This window comes from Athene noctua, chromosome 1 (genome assembly GCF_965140245.1).
Source record: "Athene noctua chromosome 1, bAthNoc1.hap1.1, whole genome shotgun sequence".
Taxonomy (NCBI): domain Eukaryota; kingdom Metazoa; phylum Chordata; class Aves; order Strigiformes; family Strigidae; genus Athene; species Athene noctua.
Genome location: NC_134037.1, coordinates 133,901,695 through 133,918,892, shown reverse-complemented (window position 1 = coordinate 133,918,892; position 17,198 = coordinate 133,901,695). Strand labels below are relative to the sequence as shown.

Sequence of the window (17,198 nt, the reverse complement as noted above, 5' to 3'; positions counted from 1 at the left end):
GAAAGCCTCATGTCTGTCTGCTCCAGGATATCAACTTCTCTTGGTTTATGCAGCCTATCTGAATGGAAAACTCTCAATTGTGTAAGGGCTGAGGGAAGAAATACGTCGTTGGAGTGGGAACAGTGCCATTCTCAGCCTTTGGATGGCCTCCACTTCATGTTTGTCATATGCAATTCATATCTGTAAGGAACATGTGTCACTGCTGATGTGATGTGTCATGTCATAAAAGCTCTGGTGACATTTTGTGACCTCTTAAAGTCTAACGAAAATGGTTTGCAACATATAAATGCCATCTGCCATGGCAAAGCAACTTCCCAGTTCTCTAATCACATATGCCTCTTGTGAAATGCTGCATCACCTCGAAAAAAACCAGCATATTAATGGAGGAAGCTTGTCATTTCACTCATTGCCAGATTCTTTACATAATTCATCTATTAACTTTTTTTTTTGCTTATTAAGAACCCTGAGGGGTGGAAGTTGCAGCAAAGCCATAATAGCTTTAGGAGTTCCGTTTCATTAGAGCTGTATTTACTTTCTGATTTTTTGGTACTCTGAATTGGAACCATTCTCCCTACAATCTTAATCTTTTGCAAATACTCATGGGGTTCACAGATGGAAGCGTGAAAAGTCTGAGCTGTCTCAGGAACATGTAACAGAACTTTGGGGGGGGTGTGCGTAAAAAGAGGGAAGTTTTCCTCATTAACCTGTGTTTGTTCATGTAGTCTGCTATGGGAACTGAGATGTGCTAATTATTTTAAATTGATTCAACTTGTTTGCCAATTTTTCACACCAGTAGCCTCAGATGTGGGATAAGGAGACCAAACTTTGGCTTCAGTGTTTGCCGGGCTGACAGCTTATATAATGTGCAGTTTTTGAATCAGTAGGGGCAATTTTTACAGCCTGAAAAAATAAGCAAGAGTGTTTCATGCTTGGATGGGAGAGAAGAGCACTTTATCCACTTATCCTTTACTTTGTATACTGCTGTTGTTGGGTGCTCTAGCTTTTACATGTAAATAAGACAAACTTTCTAAGGAGAGAGTTTATTGCAGAAAATGTGTACATATTACAGACCACATGTACAACACACATTAATTTATGAGTAACAATAAGCAAAAGCTACTTCAGATGGTGCTGACGTAGAAAACTGCATCTCTACAGACTGTGGTGAAAGGCAACAGATCTACCTCCTGTCATGAACAGTGCTTTTGTATGTTTTCCAAGAAGTGTGCAAGCATTGTCTAGCCCTCACAGCCATCAGCGAAGAAGTTAGGTCTGGTTTTATCTCTGTATTACAGGCAGAGAAGAAGGTACACTGAAAAATGAAGTGACAAGACTAACAAATCTGTGTAAGCAGCAAAACAAGATACCAGAAGTGCCGGCTTGCCAGCCTGTCTCATTACATTGTGCCTGCGTGCCCTGGGCAAACCCCATTCTTTCTTTCGATCCTGTTTGTACATAGCATCAGTGATATAGCAGGCTTCAGCACTGATTCTGATTGTAATTTTCAGACATAAATTTATAATTTCCCTGATACGACCTATCCTCAGGCTCCCTATTGGTAAAAAGATCTCTTCCTTTCTTCACTGGGGTACTGAGAGATGATTCTAGATGTGTATAGGTGTCACAGAACGGATAAATTAAAAAAATCTCAAAGGGATGAAAAAAATCAAGAAGCCTGTGAGCATCACCCTGGATGTAAGTGTTGTGGGGAGGCAGCAGTATGTTCTCAGTCCAAGGGTAAGTCATTACACTGTGCTGCTCCCCTCATAGTGGACTATAGGGTGAGGTCCTACTGTACATTTACTGCCCCAAGGGTCCTACTCGTGTCATGGAGCAATGAAACTGAAAAGCCTGCTGTGCAGGAATTCAGCAGGTGTTTGGTAACTGCATTGCCATACAACCATTTCAGTTGCCTTCATGTTTGACCTTATTTTTGTAGATCATGATGATGTCTGTAAAAGGAGTTTATTTTTAATTGCAATTCATACAATTCTTACCTCGCCATTCTTAATTTCAATCAGTTAATATGGGGGTTAGGTGGGCTAAGTTTTTGCGTTTGCTGCTCTGCAGTAATGACTATTTTGCATGTTTTGGCCCTGAAACAGGAGGAGAACCCATCTTCTTTGCATTAATTGCAGAGTGAAAATGGTTATACTAGCAGTTACTGCAGGCTGGTTGGTGCAGTTTGAAACTATCCCAGTTTCATTGTGAAATTAGCCTGTTCGTGTGGCTTGGGAGATAACCTGTGCAAGCACCTGAAACAGATGATATTTGAACTCCTAAGAGTATATTGTATAGCTTTTTGCCACAGCCCAGTCGTAGCTGACATTTAAAATGTGCAGCAAGAAAGAAGGATTGAGTTTAGAAGATATCTCAGTAGAGGTACTGCAGCCCATCTGGGCTTTTCAGAGTGAGGAACTGTACCCAACTGGGTATCACTGAATGGCATCTTGGTTGTCTGCTTAAATAATAACCAGGTGCACTGTGTGTGGGAAGGGATTGTCAAGGAGAGAAAAACTTATTTAGCGTCAAGCTAAGAAAACAGCAAAGCACTGCTGTTTAAAAGGCTGTATAAAGAGCTGGACCTGTTGCTTTCCTTCCAATGCTTAGCAACTTTTTTCATTTTAGGAACTTTCCGCTGTACTTTCTGTGAGACTGAAGTGGAAGAAGATGAATCGGCAATGCCCAAAAAGGATGCAAGGACACTCGTGGCAAGATTTAATGAGCAGATTGAGCCCATCTATGCGCTGCTTCGTGAGACGGAAGACGTTAACTTAGCCTATGAAATCCTCGAGCCAGAACCCACAGAGATTCCTGCCCTGAAGCAGAGGTGGGAACATACCTGGTCTCTCACTGTGCTGCTTCCTTGTAGCACGCTCAACTACTCCATGAGACTTTCCCAAACCTTGTGCAGCCTCTGGCTGCATTGAGGACTTAGTTGTTCAGTACCAACTATGCAAGCAACTGACAGATTCCCCAAGGAATGTGTGGTTTATAAGAAGATAAAGGGCTGTAACCATTTTTTACTAAACAAGGCAGATGTCTATTCTCTGGTCAGTCTCCTGCATGTAGTTTTCTGCGGAGTGGGATACTTAAATTATCTGCTGCTTGCTGTGCTGCAGCTGGTATCTATACTAAGCCCTTACCCCAGTATTTAAGAAATGCAAACTGCAGCCATTTGGCGAAGCCATGAAGGTGCCATCTACACTGTCTTCTTTCTCTCAAACCCTTATTTTTCATCTATTCCTTTTTCTTCTACCCAACTTTTGAAACTAATCTATCTGCATTCTACACTTTGCATTCTAGTTTGAAGACATTACTTGTAATAAGGGTATTTTTTCTTCTAATTTTCTCCTACTTGTTACACACCTCTTCTTTTTGGGAGGAGACCATGTTATAGTCAAAAACTCTTTAAAATGTTCCTACCCATGGGAAATGACACTTTCTTTCAGAACATTCCTAGCTGTAGAAAAACAGATGATGTTTAAATAATGCAGAAGGATGTGGGGAGCTGTCAGTTTTGTCAGCTGTGGTGAAATGTGATGCACTTCTCTGTGTTTAAAAAAAATTAATTAAACACGCAGGAGGATTGGAAAAAGTACCACAAGGGGAAGCATTCCAACAGTGCCTTGGGGTGCTTGGCTTTAGCTAATGGTAGAGCAAGCAGGATACTCCTTTGTTCTCTCAGGCTAAACTTGAGAATGAATGTTCCTCATTTATTTATGCTAGACAGTTTCTAATTAATATAATAAAAAAATCTTTGTCTATGGTGTCCTGGTTTTGGCTGGGATAGAGTTAATTTTCCTTCTCAGTAGCTAGAATAGTGCTGTGTTTTGGCTTCAGTACGGCATTTGGTTCGAGAAGAATGTTGATAATACATGGATGTTTTCAGTTGTTGCTAGGAAATCAAGGACTTTTCAACCTCCCATGTCTTGCTAGTGTGCAGGTTCACAAGAAGCCAGGAGGGAACAGAGCCAGAGCACTGGACCCAAATTGGCCAATGAAATATTCCATATCACATAAAGTCATGCTCAGTATATAGTGGAGGGTTGGCCAGGGATAAGTTCTTCCTCCCACCTGTACAGTTCAGTATCTTAGCTATTAGGAGCAAGCATTTCCCTACTCAAGAGGAATGGTTAAAACCATTTTGGTATGGAGAACAGTGGTTAAAATATAGGTATGGGAAGGCCCTTGCTTCCCGACTGATCTTTCTCTATCTACTAAGCATGATGTGGTAAGTTATGGAACATTTCATTGGCCAATTTGGGTCAGGTGCTCTGGCTCTGCTCCCTCCCAGCTTCTTGTTTACCTGCACACTAGCAAGACATGGGAGGTTGAAAAGTCCTTGACTTCTTAGCAACAGCTGAAAACATCCGTGTATTATCAACATTCTTCTCTAACCAAATGCCATACTGAAGCCAAAACACAGCACTATTCTAGCTAGTAAGAAGGAAAATTAACTCTATCCCAGCCAAAACCAGGACATATGCATAGTCTTTTTCTAGCCAGGAAGGTAGCTAATTTTCCTTATCATTCTGATACATAAACAGAAGCAATATAGAGAGGGGAAGAGATTTTTACAAGGTCACTCAACATGACTTTGGTGATATGGGGAGTCTTTGAAGTTTTATGCTCAAGCTGAATCACTAACCTTTGCTTTAAAAACCCTTTTCTGTAGTTTGAGTAGTAGAACTAGGATAACCTTACTAAAAAGAGTAATTTCTCAGTCTTCCCCTTCTGTGCACAGGAAGTTATGACAGCAGAAGCCTGGTGCAGTCCTATGGTTAAATAGCAACACCCACTTACTTGACTCTTGAATACTTAAAAAACATTGTAAATGATTAATTACTTTGTGCAAGGAATGACAAAACAAATAGCTGGCTTTTTAAATGCTTACTTGAACACAATTTGCTTCAGCACATACAATGATTTAATTATTTATTAACTCTTATTAATTCAAAGTAGCTAATTGCATGAAAGCACTGCTGTGAGATTTTTTCTTTTTAAAGTTTCAAACCCTGGGTTAATTATTCCGTCTGTTTTTATGGAGCCTTGAGTGTCTGAAATCATTGACAAAACTGACATTTTGTGATTCTGAAACAAACAGAAAAGGTCGCGAAGTGCCTGCATCGTCTCTTTGCACTGACACAGGCAACTTCATGTGTTTTCAGGAGAGTTACAGCTCTAAGCGACCACTCTGACATTGCATAACTGTCATTCACCTGCTGTGGGAAACTGGGCAGATCCTCATTTACATCTTTCTAGGAGGTCATTAATTTTCTTAACCTTGTCAGAGCATGAATTAGCCCCACAGGTTTTGAAATAATCCTGCTTTGCCTAAGCCCTTCTCTGTGATTTTCTAAAACAGATGGATTTTGATATCCCCTCCATTTTTGTATGTCAAAATTGCATGTTTTTATCTAAAAAAAAACTTCACAGAATTAGTTTTCTGTGGTCATGTTATCAAGAACCATGGGCTGGCTGTTACAAAGTTGAAGCTCTTAAGAGCAGCTAAGTGAAAAACTGCTTTATTTCAAACATGGCACAAAAAGAGTTATCCCCATTACGCAAGATCTTTTCTTAATAGTCTGGGCAGGATTGAGATGAATATTTCAAGTTATTTCCCCGTTGCACAGTGTGGTTTCTGTGGGCCATACCTCAGATATGTCGAGGATTATTTATGTCACCTTTAAAGGCAGCTAACCACTCACTAAGGGATTTCCATCAGGTTAAAAAACCCAATGGGTCACAAAGCAAACATAGCCACATCTGGGCCACTGAGCTGCCACAGTTCCTGGTTGCAGGACGGCCATGCAAAGGCTAGACCTAGGTGGGGAAAAAGCAGATCTTTGCTCTGAGAGAGAGAGATATGTATTTAAGAATGCACTCCCTTCATCTGCTCTGCGCTGCCCATAAGGCAACTGGCACCTCTGGCCTTTTGCTGGTGCCTGATCCATGGCGTTCTGTACTTTGGATCAGGGTTGCTGAACAGTAGGATTTCTTCTGGCAGTAAGCAGTATTTCCCTGATCATGCAATCTCAAGGGAATGCTGACTCCTGCCAACAGTATCGTTGAAGATGCAGTTCCACAAACAATGAAGTAAATTGAGACACATTTGCAAAACTCACCGGGGTCCGAAAGCAGACAGCAAGTGTCTGCATGGTTCCACCTAAGCGTGGGACATTGCAGTAGATGGCTTAAAGTAATTGGTACTGTAGGTGTCTCTTAGAGTTGTTACTTTCATTTTTTAAATGTTCCTGACGTCATGGAATAAGTGCTTTGCTGCTAAAATGATACCGCGTAGGAAAAAAAGTCCATTCAGGCACACTTACGGGGACCTCTGTGCAAAAGTATTATTAGGCAGTTCCTGGCACTCCTGAGTATTTAGCTGTCACGCTGCAGTCGTGGGGAGGGAGAGCTTGGGGGAGAGCTGCATTGTGTATCTTGTGAAGAAAGTGGATTACATAAAATCGTCAGGGAAACGCTAGTTAGAGATTTCTATTGTGTGGGAAGCAGAGTGGTGCTTTTCACAGAACACATGCCTGTCTTGGAGAGCTGAAAGGTACCAACACTTGAAATAACACATTGGGAAGAAGGTCTCTGTGTGGTTCCTTGGGTTATATAAGCAATACATGTGCATGAGTCTTCCGCCCCAAAATTCAAGGCTGCTGTGAAGCTCTGCTAGCGGGGCTGGCTGCAGGAGAGAACCAGTGGACACGTGCTAACATGGATGCTGTAAAGTATTTTGCTAACAGACACCAGAAAACTCACTGTTGGGAGACTGTGAGTAGCCCTCAATCCAAACTGCGGCTGAACACGGTATTTGTTATCTGGGGAAGAAAAATTATCACTGACCTGCATATTTTCCCCTCACTGTTTACCCCTAAAATTCCAGCAGAAGTAGCTCATCAAGCAGTGGTTAAGTTTTTGCTGGATTAAAAAATTGCATATTACTCAGGTCTTTTTCCAACTGCAACCTTATTTTAAGCTTGTGGGTTGGAGGAAGGGTTGTTGGGTAGGTAGCAGTGACTGAACCATGCTCACTGACAACTTCTGTCAGCTCAGCTGGCAGCAGAGCAGGAATGCTCCAAAGTATCCTTGGTGGATTTGCTCTGGACAAGAGGAGGAGTCCACGCAGGTCTGATACCTGTGAAAAGCCTGAGGTACCACTGGCAGTCAGATGACTGAAATTATGTGGCTGAGGGTGGGCGCAGTCTGCAGTCAGTCTGTTTCTCTGAGAAGATGAAATATGATTTTGAAGTAGAGGAACGGTCATGTTTGGCTTCCCCCACCCAGACGGCAGTGAGTTTCCATTCAGCTGCTTTCCCTGATTAATGCATATGTAACAGCACAGGCCAGAGAGAGTATTTTAGGCTTATTGCCATCGCTATGCAGAAAATACTCCACCTGATGTCCTCTTTCCATCAGATCCAAGCAGGAATGTTTCTTTTCTCCATCAGTCTCCTGAGCTAGAAAGGAGCCTGGAGGAAAATGTGCTGGCTGCATCTTCTCTCAGAAAGCAAAGGAGGGCTTAGGCTTTGACTGCTGTACCCTTCCCATCAGCCATCACCTTTCTCCAGCTTTTCCATGATGGAGACAGTTCTGTCTTCCCTTCTCCCACACACCATGATCACACAAAGCCCTTTACCCAGCCCTGGTCCTCTGGTTTGAAGGTGCCCTCTGATCTTCTCCCTCAACTCCCCAGTCTTCCCAGGACCGTGTCTGTGGATAGTACAGATCTTCTGTGTAACACAGGAGATGTGAATTACCACAGGCCTCGTCAATCACAATTCAGCAAAGGTTTGAACTGCGCTTTTCATGGTGAGTTAACTTCTCCATGAGTCCTGTGATTAATAATTGTTCACAGGTCTGAGCATGCTGGGTCTCTGAGCCTATCATCTGACTTGTTTAGTGCTTTTTTTAATGCAGTATAGGGTTGCTGTGAAAAGGCCAGAAAGAGACTTTTCTAAATACCAGATTACTGTTCAACTATGTTTAGCTGCTGTGAGTTTTATTTCAGGGTATTCCAGGATTTTTTGTTTGTTTTTACATGACTACATCAGCAACTGTAGTGCTGTCTCTTCTTTTCAGTGTCTGTTGTAAGAGTTACCATGGACCCATTTAGGGTTACCCATTAGAGACCCCCAAGTTCCCCAAACCAGCAAGCTGGTATAGAAATTCCTGGCACCATGTGTTAGAAATCAGACTTCAAGTTCTTGGGGCAGATCATGGGAGATAACTAGTCATAGTTTAAGTGTTGCAATGCTGGCTGAGAAGCAGCTTGTTCTGAGTGCTCTGTTATTATCTCTTTGACTTTTATGTAGCAAGGAGCGTGCAGCTGGTACTGGTTCAGGGACAGCAACTGGGCTTGCAAGTGGACACCATCGGGAAGCGTGGACTACAAAAGGACCATCATATGAGGACTTGTATACCCAGAATGTTGTCATCAGCATGGAGGACCAGGAGGATCTTAACCGGTCTGCAACTGAAGGAAAGCCAGCCAGAGAGAGACCGATTTGGCTACGGGAGAGCACAGTGCAGGGGGCTTATGACCCTGATGAAATCAAAGATGGTAAGAAAATTCACATAGCAGAAGTACTGCTCTACTTACATGATGCTCTTAGAGTGCTGTCAAAAATATGTTCCCCTGTGTGTGTGCAGCTGCTGTTCCCTACACTCCAGATTTTGTCTGCTCCCCTCTGCTGTGCAAAGCACCTGTGTGTAGGTAGATGTAAAAAAATCCTGGTTTCTTAGCTCCAGGATTGAGATGTAGGTCAGTAAAGCTGAATTACCCACAAAATTGTGCTTCTAATTATCTGTTATGTCTTCCACCTTGAGAGTTTATTGCTTTTGGACGAAGGTCTTTCAGTCTCACCTAGAAAGCTGCCGCCCTAACAGGTCACTGCTGAAAACCAGCATTTATTAATGTTCAGTCACTCTGAAGCCTACCACATCTACCAGCAGCACTGGTTTTGTGCTCCTAGCCACCTTCTTGCCAATTATTTTTCAAAATGTGTTTTATATGAAGAATATGTCAGGCATAAAGCTTCTGAAAGTAGAGTAGGAAGATCTGTCACCATGGCAGGTAAGTCCTTATTACTTTCATTTGTTTGTCGTTACCTTTGCTTTTATTTTCATTCATGTTGGGGTCAGGTTGTCTATAGACAATAGGCAAGATCTTGTAACCACTAGTAGAAACATTCCGTTTTGGTAAGTGTGCTATTTAAACTTACACACTAAAAATAGGAAGTAGAGACCTTCTATGATTTTTACAAAAGTGAATCAATAGATGCAATCTTCCAAGTCATTTGAGGATTACAGAATGAAACTGTTGATGCCTTAGGAATAGAAGTTGGCTAAAGGGAACCACATGTGTAAGCATAGAACCTGAAATGAGTGCAGTGCTCAGGAGAGGAGTGAAGAAAATGGATGTTAAACTGTGGTTCGAAGATCTCTTAACAATCTTGTTTGCATATTAACACCTTTCAAGCACACGGATGCCAAAACTTTTTCCAAATTGATTAAAGGAAGTAAGATGATTGAAGCAACCTCCTCTTGCAGTCTGTAGCAATGTTGTTGTTACTCACCAGCCGTGGTGAGTTTTCACCCCATTCTTCTGCTAGACATGCAATTCACCTGTAGTTTTAAATTGGCTCCTTGAGTTGACTTTCGGTGTACACAGCATAAATGTTTCTGAGATGCCACTGAAGGACATGGGAGAGGAGCATACGTCCTTACAGCACGATGGCCTCACTGCTTAACCTCCACCACTGCTGGAGATCGAAGAGGGAGCTTGTGGAAATAGCCTGAAATTGCTGCTGCAGCACGTTTCTGTAGCTCTTGGATGACATAGATAGGGAGAAAGGAAACTTGGGACTGTTGGCAGAAAAAAATCGCTGCTTGGATCTGAAAGGAACAGTTCTCACAACCAAGAGGCAGCCCCACTCCTGGCTTTATGGCTCAGACTTTGAGGAGCTACCCCAGGCTGTGGTTGTTTCACAGCTCTCAATGTGATGAGCTACGATATTATCTCACAGAGATGCTCTCCAACAGCCTCTTATTCTCTACAGTCACAAGCAACAGGCTGAGCACAAGACCTTCATTCTTCCTTTCTTTCAAGAATGTTGCCAGTGATTAATAATAGTAGTTGCAGCCATCATCCATTACTACAGCTTCATTTACAATAAAAACACAAGTCCCATGAAGTTAGGGGTGGGTCTTTTGGCCTTTATTTTACCACAGGAAAGGAGTGACCACAAACTCCCCTGACTTTTAGTGCTAAATGCAGAACTTAATGTTTCTCAGTGGTTTTTTTTTCATCTTCAGTTGAAAAAACTAAGCAGTGAATTTTTGACCCTGGGGGAAAGGCTTGGGTGCCAGCTGCCTGGATGTGGTGCTGAAACCATGAGGATCCAGGTCTTGGAGAAGCAGGCAAGTGGCGTTAATGTATGAAGGCAGAATGCTGTCACCTCAGCTCCAGCAATTGTTCATGGGCAGCGACTTTAGGTGCAGGAGAGAAAGTTTGCCACGGGGAGTCTGTCCTACTTTTGAGGCCTTGTTTTTACATAACATTCTCTGTATTTGGCTTTTTGTTCTGGGGTTTTTTCTTTTTTTTTTTTTCCATACTGCCTGTAGGTTTACTGGTGCTAGGGGGACTCACAGTCCTCTCATCAAAAGTAGGGTTAGGGGAAGTTTTCTGAAGAATGCAACTTTTTGAAAAGAATTCTACCATTTGAATCTGTGAACTGCAGACACCCTGCCTACCCAAGCCATGTCAAACTCTCTCAGCTATTATACAGCTAAGCTTACTGAAAGAGGAGCACAGGCCGTGTGTCTGTCAGCTGGGAAGCTGCAGTCCCCTTCAAATAAGAGGTGCAGGTAGGGAGCCAGAGAGACCGGCTGGGCTGCGTTTCAGCCTGGAGAGCCGGAGCTGTTTTAACACAGCCTTCCACACTGTGCTGCGCAGCTTGGCTGCAGCCTGGAAGCTGCATCTGCTTGGTGAGAGAGATCCTGCTCAATGCCACCACCACGTTCCTGTAATGAACTTTTCCTCTTCCTGCCTCATAGGTGCACCTCTGAGCTTACCAGACATAGCTGCTTTGAATGTTGTTTTATAACACATGGTTTCCGTGTACTGCCTGGGTTCATCTGCCTCTCTGTCTTAATCCTTATAGGTGGGGAGCTTGGCAGGGCAAGGCCTGGTTTTAGGTCTGTATTTATGGTCTGTGTCCCATAGTCTTGGTCATCACTGCAAGTCCTCCAGGCTGTGGTCATAGAACCTGGAAAAAAAAGGGACAAAAAGGAAGCAGCCTGTGCTTGTTCACCTCTGAAACAGCACCAAGATACTTGCTGTATCTCTGATGAATGGCATCATTTGGAGTGTAGTCAGGGTATCTGTATCTGTTGTGGTTTGAGCTCAGAAAATGACTGAGCACCATGCAGCTGTTCACTCACTCCTTCTGCCCCAGCGCTGGGAAGGAGAAGAATGAATCAAAAAGCTCAGGAATGGAGATAAGGACAGAGAAGGGTCACTCACCCCTTAAAATCACAGGCAAAAGACAGGCTCATTAGGGGAGGAAAAGAAAGACATCACTTTCATTCAAAACACTAACAATGATGACACTTAACGGACAGAATGGGACAGTGAGAAGTGTTACCAAATCTTAAAACACTTCCCCCCCACTCTCCCCCTTCTTCTCAGGCCCAGCTTTTTTCCTGATGTTTCTGCCTTCCTTCCCCAGCAGTGCAGGGGCAGGGGATGAGGGGTGCAGTCAGTCCTGCTGCTTCTTCCTCCAAGGAGGGGGCAGCACTCTTCTGCATCCCCCCCTGCCCCGCGGGACGTCCCTCCCACAGCAGACAGCCCTCCAGACTCTCTGAGTCCTCCTTACAGGATTCATCTTCTCGAGATGCTCTGGCGTGGGTCACCTCTGAGTGTTGCTCCTCCCAGCACCAAACTACAACAGTGGGGGCTGCTTCTTCCCACAGGGCCCTGGGGGTCCCCCACAGGTGGATCTCTGCTCCTCCAACGACCTCCATGGTGGCAGGGGGGTCCCTGCCGTCTCACCGCATGATACAGGGGGGCTCCATGCTCTGGTGCACCTTCCCCCTTCCTCCTCTTTCCTTCCACTGACCTCGGTGCTCGCACAGGTGCCCTTCTTGTAACTCCTCCTCACCAGTTCCAACCCCCTCTCAGATCCCTCTTCTTAAATATGTTATCACAGAGGCGCAGCCACCGTCGCTAACTGGCTTGGCCTTGGCCAGCAGCAGGTCTGACTTGAAGCCAGGGGAGCTTCTAGAAGCTTCTCACAGGGGCTACTACTGTAGCCCCCTCCCCTGCCACCAAAACCCCCACTACATGCACAAACCCAGCACAGTATCTCAGAGAAGTGTCATCATCGGGTGCATAGTCTGGGTATCTGGAAGCCCAGATTTAGATCCCAAGGAATACTTTCTGCTTCACAGTGAGGCGAGTGCGTCAGCCCGGCTGAGGGACACCTCCCTGGTGAGTTGGACACCTCCCTGAGGGGGGTCTTTTCCAAGTACCCACCCATTATGTGTTCGTTGCCTTCTCTTGCAGTGTTCTCCTGGCCAGAGCTCCCAGCTGGGAGCCTCAGTGGCTCCAGGCCTCCCAACTCGTAGGAGATCTCTGAATCACAGAATCATATCGGTTGGGAAAGACCTTGAAGCTCCTCCAGTCCAACCATTAACCTCACACTGACCTTTCTCAACTCCACCAGATCCCTCAGCGCTGGGTCAGCCCGACTCTTAAATGTCAATACTTGCTCTGCAAAAAACCCCATAACTATCTTGTAAGGGAGAGAGGGAGGTGACATGGAGAAAGGGTGTGACTTGGCCAAGCATGCTCAGCAGCACTAATGAATACAAGTGCAGAAAGCCTTCAGGGCCATCACCCAAATCTCTGTGAGGAAACAATAACTCCCTTCTGTCTCTCTGCAGGGGGCCGGGATCTGGATGCCTTCCAGGAGCGTGAGGAGGGCCGGGCAGCTCTGGATGATAACGAGGAGGTGATGCGTGCCCTGCTTATCCACGAGAAGAAGACACCTTCTGCTTCAACAGTCACCGTCGGAGGTGCTGCTCCTCTCTCCGGTGCCAACGCTAGTGACTCCGAGAGCGAGACGAGCGAGTCGGAGGAGGAATCTCCTCCCCGCCCTCCTGCCACAGCCACCACAACATATGGGCTGGAGGATGAGGAGGAGGATGAAGAGTTTGAGGTGGTGGCAGAAGACCCCACTGTCACGGTGGCTGGGCGTCCACACTCCTACAGCCAAGTGAGCCAACGCCCTGAGCTGGTGGCCCAGATGACACCAGAGGAAAAAGAGGTTTACATAGCCATGGGGCAACGCATGTTTGAGGACATGTTTGATTAACTGCTCCCTGCCATGATAGTTTTTAAAAAGTGACTTTTTAAGCCAGAGACTCCCTAGTAAAACAGAAGACTGAAGCGCATCTTTCCTCCCCTGTGCATGGGGACACTGGGGCTCAGGACTGCTAATCTCAGGCCTCTTGCTCACCGGAGCAGGGGCGGTGGAAGGCTGCATGTGCCAAAACAGGGAGGGGAGGACAAGTCTCAGAAGTGAGATTGCTTGCAAGGTAAAAAGCTGCTTCAGGGTGCCCCCCCCAGGCACTGCTTTAACGTTCTCCAAGGCCCCAGCAGCTGCCTCCCCCCGATTGTTTTGAGTTGATCTTTGTTTCAGATCCTACAGATCCCAGTGAAGTCCACATCCACACCCTCAGAGGACTTAAAGGCTCCGCAGTCTTATCAGAGTGCTCCACAGAGGAGGGCATAAGTAACATCAGAGCTGCCTGTGCTCAGTGAGGGGAGAGGGAAACACTTGTCTGCTGGTGGCAGACTCAGGCAGGGCTTGTAGCTGACCACCTGCCAGCAGCCACTGGCCACCCCAGTAGCTTTTTCTATGCAGGCCTGTAGGCGGCAACTTTTTCTTGCTCCCTTTTGCTCCTTACTTGGTTTCAGCACCTCAAGGTCAGGTGTAACTTGAAACACACAGAATAAAGCCTTGGCAAGCACACGCAGCCACTCTTAGTCCACGTAATGAAAGCCCTCCCTAGATCTGAGCTGTCAGAGCACTCCGATTTATCAGGAGATACCTTCATTTTCCAGTATTGCTGCTTGTTACTGCTGCCTGGCCCTGTCCAAGCCCCAGTGTTGCAGACTGTTCGTAGTGGGCAGGGCCACAGCCAGGCAGTGCCAGGGAAATAGCATAGGTAGTTCTATTTACAGTCAGACCAGGGCTGTATCATTTGAAGAGGAGTTATGCAATTTTGAATTCTGCTTGGGCACACACTTTTACCATAAAAAAACATTTATCAGTGCCTACAGAGCAATATGATATTTTTAATGCTTTTCTCTTTCAATTGAAGATGTTGTTTTTTAAAATTGTTGTGTTTTCCTATCCAGTACTACAATAAAACAAAATGAGAAAAGAATTTTGTGTTCCAGAGGGTAGGGGTGGTATTATGTGCTGTTCCATTTACATGGGCGGCATGAATTTGCTGTTCACTGAGACTGTAAATCTGTTTTATACTAACTATGCTTTCTATATTCTGCTAACCTTGTAATGCCTCCTTTGTGGTTTTGTTTTCAGCTTCTTGATATTTTGAATCCCCTCTTTTTTTAAACAGTGTTTTAAATTTGCTTTTAAGTCAATTTGAAGAGGAATAAATAAACAGAAACTTCTCCCCTTTGTCTTCTTTCAGTTTGTTATGTGCCTAGTTGGGAATGTTATTTGCTTACCATTTTGATTTACTCGATTCAAGAAAAAAAAACAATTTGAGGCTCTCCTTTGAGGGAAGGACTATTTGAAATCCCACTGCACACTGTTTCTCCTTACCAGAGCTTCCTTAAATGCCTCCTGGAACCTCCTGCACTACCAGGAAGGATGTTTCATTACACTGGTGCTGTGGGAGGCCTTTTTTGATTTTTGCACTTCAATTCCTTTCCTCATTCCTCGAGGGAAATGTAGGCTGATGGTGGAGGTCTTACAGACATCATATTGCTAGTTAAAATGGTACTCTTGTGGAGACAGACTTCCAAGATCTGGTATCAAGCTTCTAGATACCAAGCCACAGAGCTGGTAAGTCAGACTCAATCATCAGCTAACAGAAAAAAAAGTCCTGTCTAGATTTAGTCTCACTGAATTCAAGGTTAACACTTCAGAAAAGCAGGTAGATTTACAAAGAGTCAAAGATGGAAACTGAGAACTAATCCTGAATAGAGAACAACTACTCATACTGAGTGTTTAGTCTGCAGAATCACAGAATCGTCTCGGTTGGAAAAGACCTTGCAGATCCTCCAGTCCAACCATTAACCTCACACTGACCGTTCCCAACTCCACCAGATCCCTCAGCGCTGGGTCAACCCGACTCTTCAACCCCTCCAGGGATGGGGACTCCCCCCCTGCCCTGGGCAGCCCATTCCAACGCCCAACAACCCCTTCTGCAAAGAGACTGCCTCAGAGTCAGTCTAAACCTTCCCTGGCCCAATTTGAGGCCATTCTTTCTTGTCCTATCACTTGTTCCTTGGTTCAAGAGACTCATCCCCCCTCTCTGCACCCTCCTTTCAGGTAGCTGTAGAGGGCCATGAGGTCTCCCCTCAGCCTCCTCTTCTCCAGACTAAACCCCCCCAGTTCCCTCAGCCGCTCCCCATCAGACCTGTGCTCCAGACCCTGCACCAGCTCCGTTGCCCTTCTCTGGACACGCTCGAGTCATTCAATGGCCTTTTTGGAGCGAGGGGCCCAAAACTGAACCCAGGCATCGAGGTGCAGCCTCACCAGTGCCGAGCACAGGGGTCAGATCCCTTCCCTGTCCCTGCTGGCCACGCTATTGCTGACACAAGCCAGGATGCCATTGGCCTTCTTGGCCACCTGGGCACACTGCTGGCTCCTGTTCAGCTGGCTGTCAATCAACACCCCCAGGTCCCTCTCTGACTGGCAATGGAATGTTTTAATCTTTTCTACTAAGCTCTCAAAAATTGGCTTCCTCCATACAATTCTCCTTTTCCTGTATTGCTGCCTGCTTCAAACAGACTCAGATTAAACACTGTTCCTCTGTGAGGGTCAAGGGATATGAAGATCCCCTGGAGGAAGGGTAGAAAACCAGCATCACCTCCTCCCCAAGACATGAAAGGAGCCCTTCCTCGGTGATGCCTGCAGCGCCAGGGCGTGCTGCGGAGAAGTTTGACAGGGCCTGGGAGGGGGGAAGCAGCCAGCTGTGCTTGGGTCTCCTGCCGTGCCCCCGTAGGAGGAGAGAGAAAATTGTCTCAGGAATCAAATGCAAGACGAAGCCTTCATGGAAATGGAAAGTTTATGAGGAGGTGGAAGGCCTTGTCAGCAGCAGGGCAAGCCAGCAGGCTGCCCAGTGTGCTCTCCTGGGCAGGTTGCGGAGGAGAAGCAGCAGCAGCCCTGTTTCTCTGCTCTGGTATGTTGTGGTGTAAGCAAATGGGGCTGTGGACTTGGTCCCTTGGAGGAGGGAGGTGTCACGCAATGTTGCAAAAAATTGCTCTGGGCTGTTCTAGGACTGGTATCACCTAATCCCCCTGGAAACCGTGTTCCTGGCTTGTTCACAGGAGGCTTTGGGTCATGGATCCAAGCACGGACAGCCAAGGATCCCTAAGCATCACAGTACACTCCAGTTTAAAATGTATTGACTGTGAGTCAACACAGCCTCTTCTCCAGGAGTGGGAGAGCTGGGGCTGAAGAGTAGCTTCTGTCTGCTGAGCTGCTTCCAGAATAATGATCAATATTTATAAAGTCCAAGGAGATCATCACTCATACAGTCCTGACAGGAGGCGTAGCCAGATGCTTGAAGCTGTTTAAGAGGTGATTGCAGAGAGTCATGGAGAGGCCACTGCCTAAAAGGAGTGGCAGCCCAAAGCTTGGGGAGTGATGTCTGATTGCTTGGTGCTCCTAGAAAGCTGCCTGCCTGCCTGCCTGCCTGCTCCCTCCTAGCAGAGAGCAGAGCACCAGCAGCACCAGGCTGTCGGAGACTACAATCCTGTCACTCTCTGTGGCAGAGCTATTTTCTCTCTCTTTCAAAGTTATCCAGGGAAATCTGGGCTTTTGCTTGTTTGGGATACCTAAATAAACTGCCAGAAAGTGGTTTCTTATTTACCATCATTAATTAGATTGAGTGAGAACGAACCTAATTTATATTTAAACAAA

At 45.5% G+C, this 17,198-nt stretch overlaps 1 protein-coding gene across 1 annotated transcript in view; it reads left to right on the top strand.

Moving 5' to 3' along the window:
* Nucleotides 1-14,713, top strand: part of GTF2E1 (general transcription factor IIE subunit 1) — a 58,776-nt gene extending 44,063 nt beyond the window's left edge. Inside the window, exons 3-5 of the mRNA XM_074897087.1 lie at nucleotides 2,629-2,830; nucleotides 8,325-8,572; nucleotides 12,958-14,713. Of these exons, the coding sequence (XP_074753188.1) occupies nucleotides 2,629-2,830; nucleotides 8,325-8,572; nucleotides 12,958-13,388 (881 nt within the window). The 3' untranslated portion in view covers nucleotides 13,389-14,713. The remainder of the gene's footprint in view (nucleotides 1-2,628; nucleotides 2,831-8,324; nucleotides 8,573-12,957) is intronic.
* Nucleotides 14,714-17,198: the final 2,485 nt, after the last annotated feature.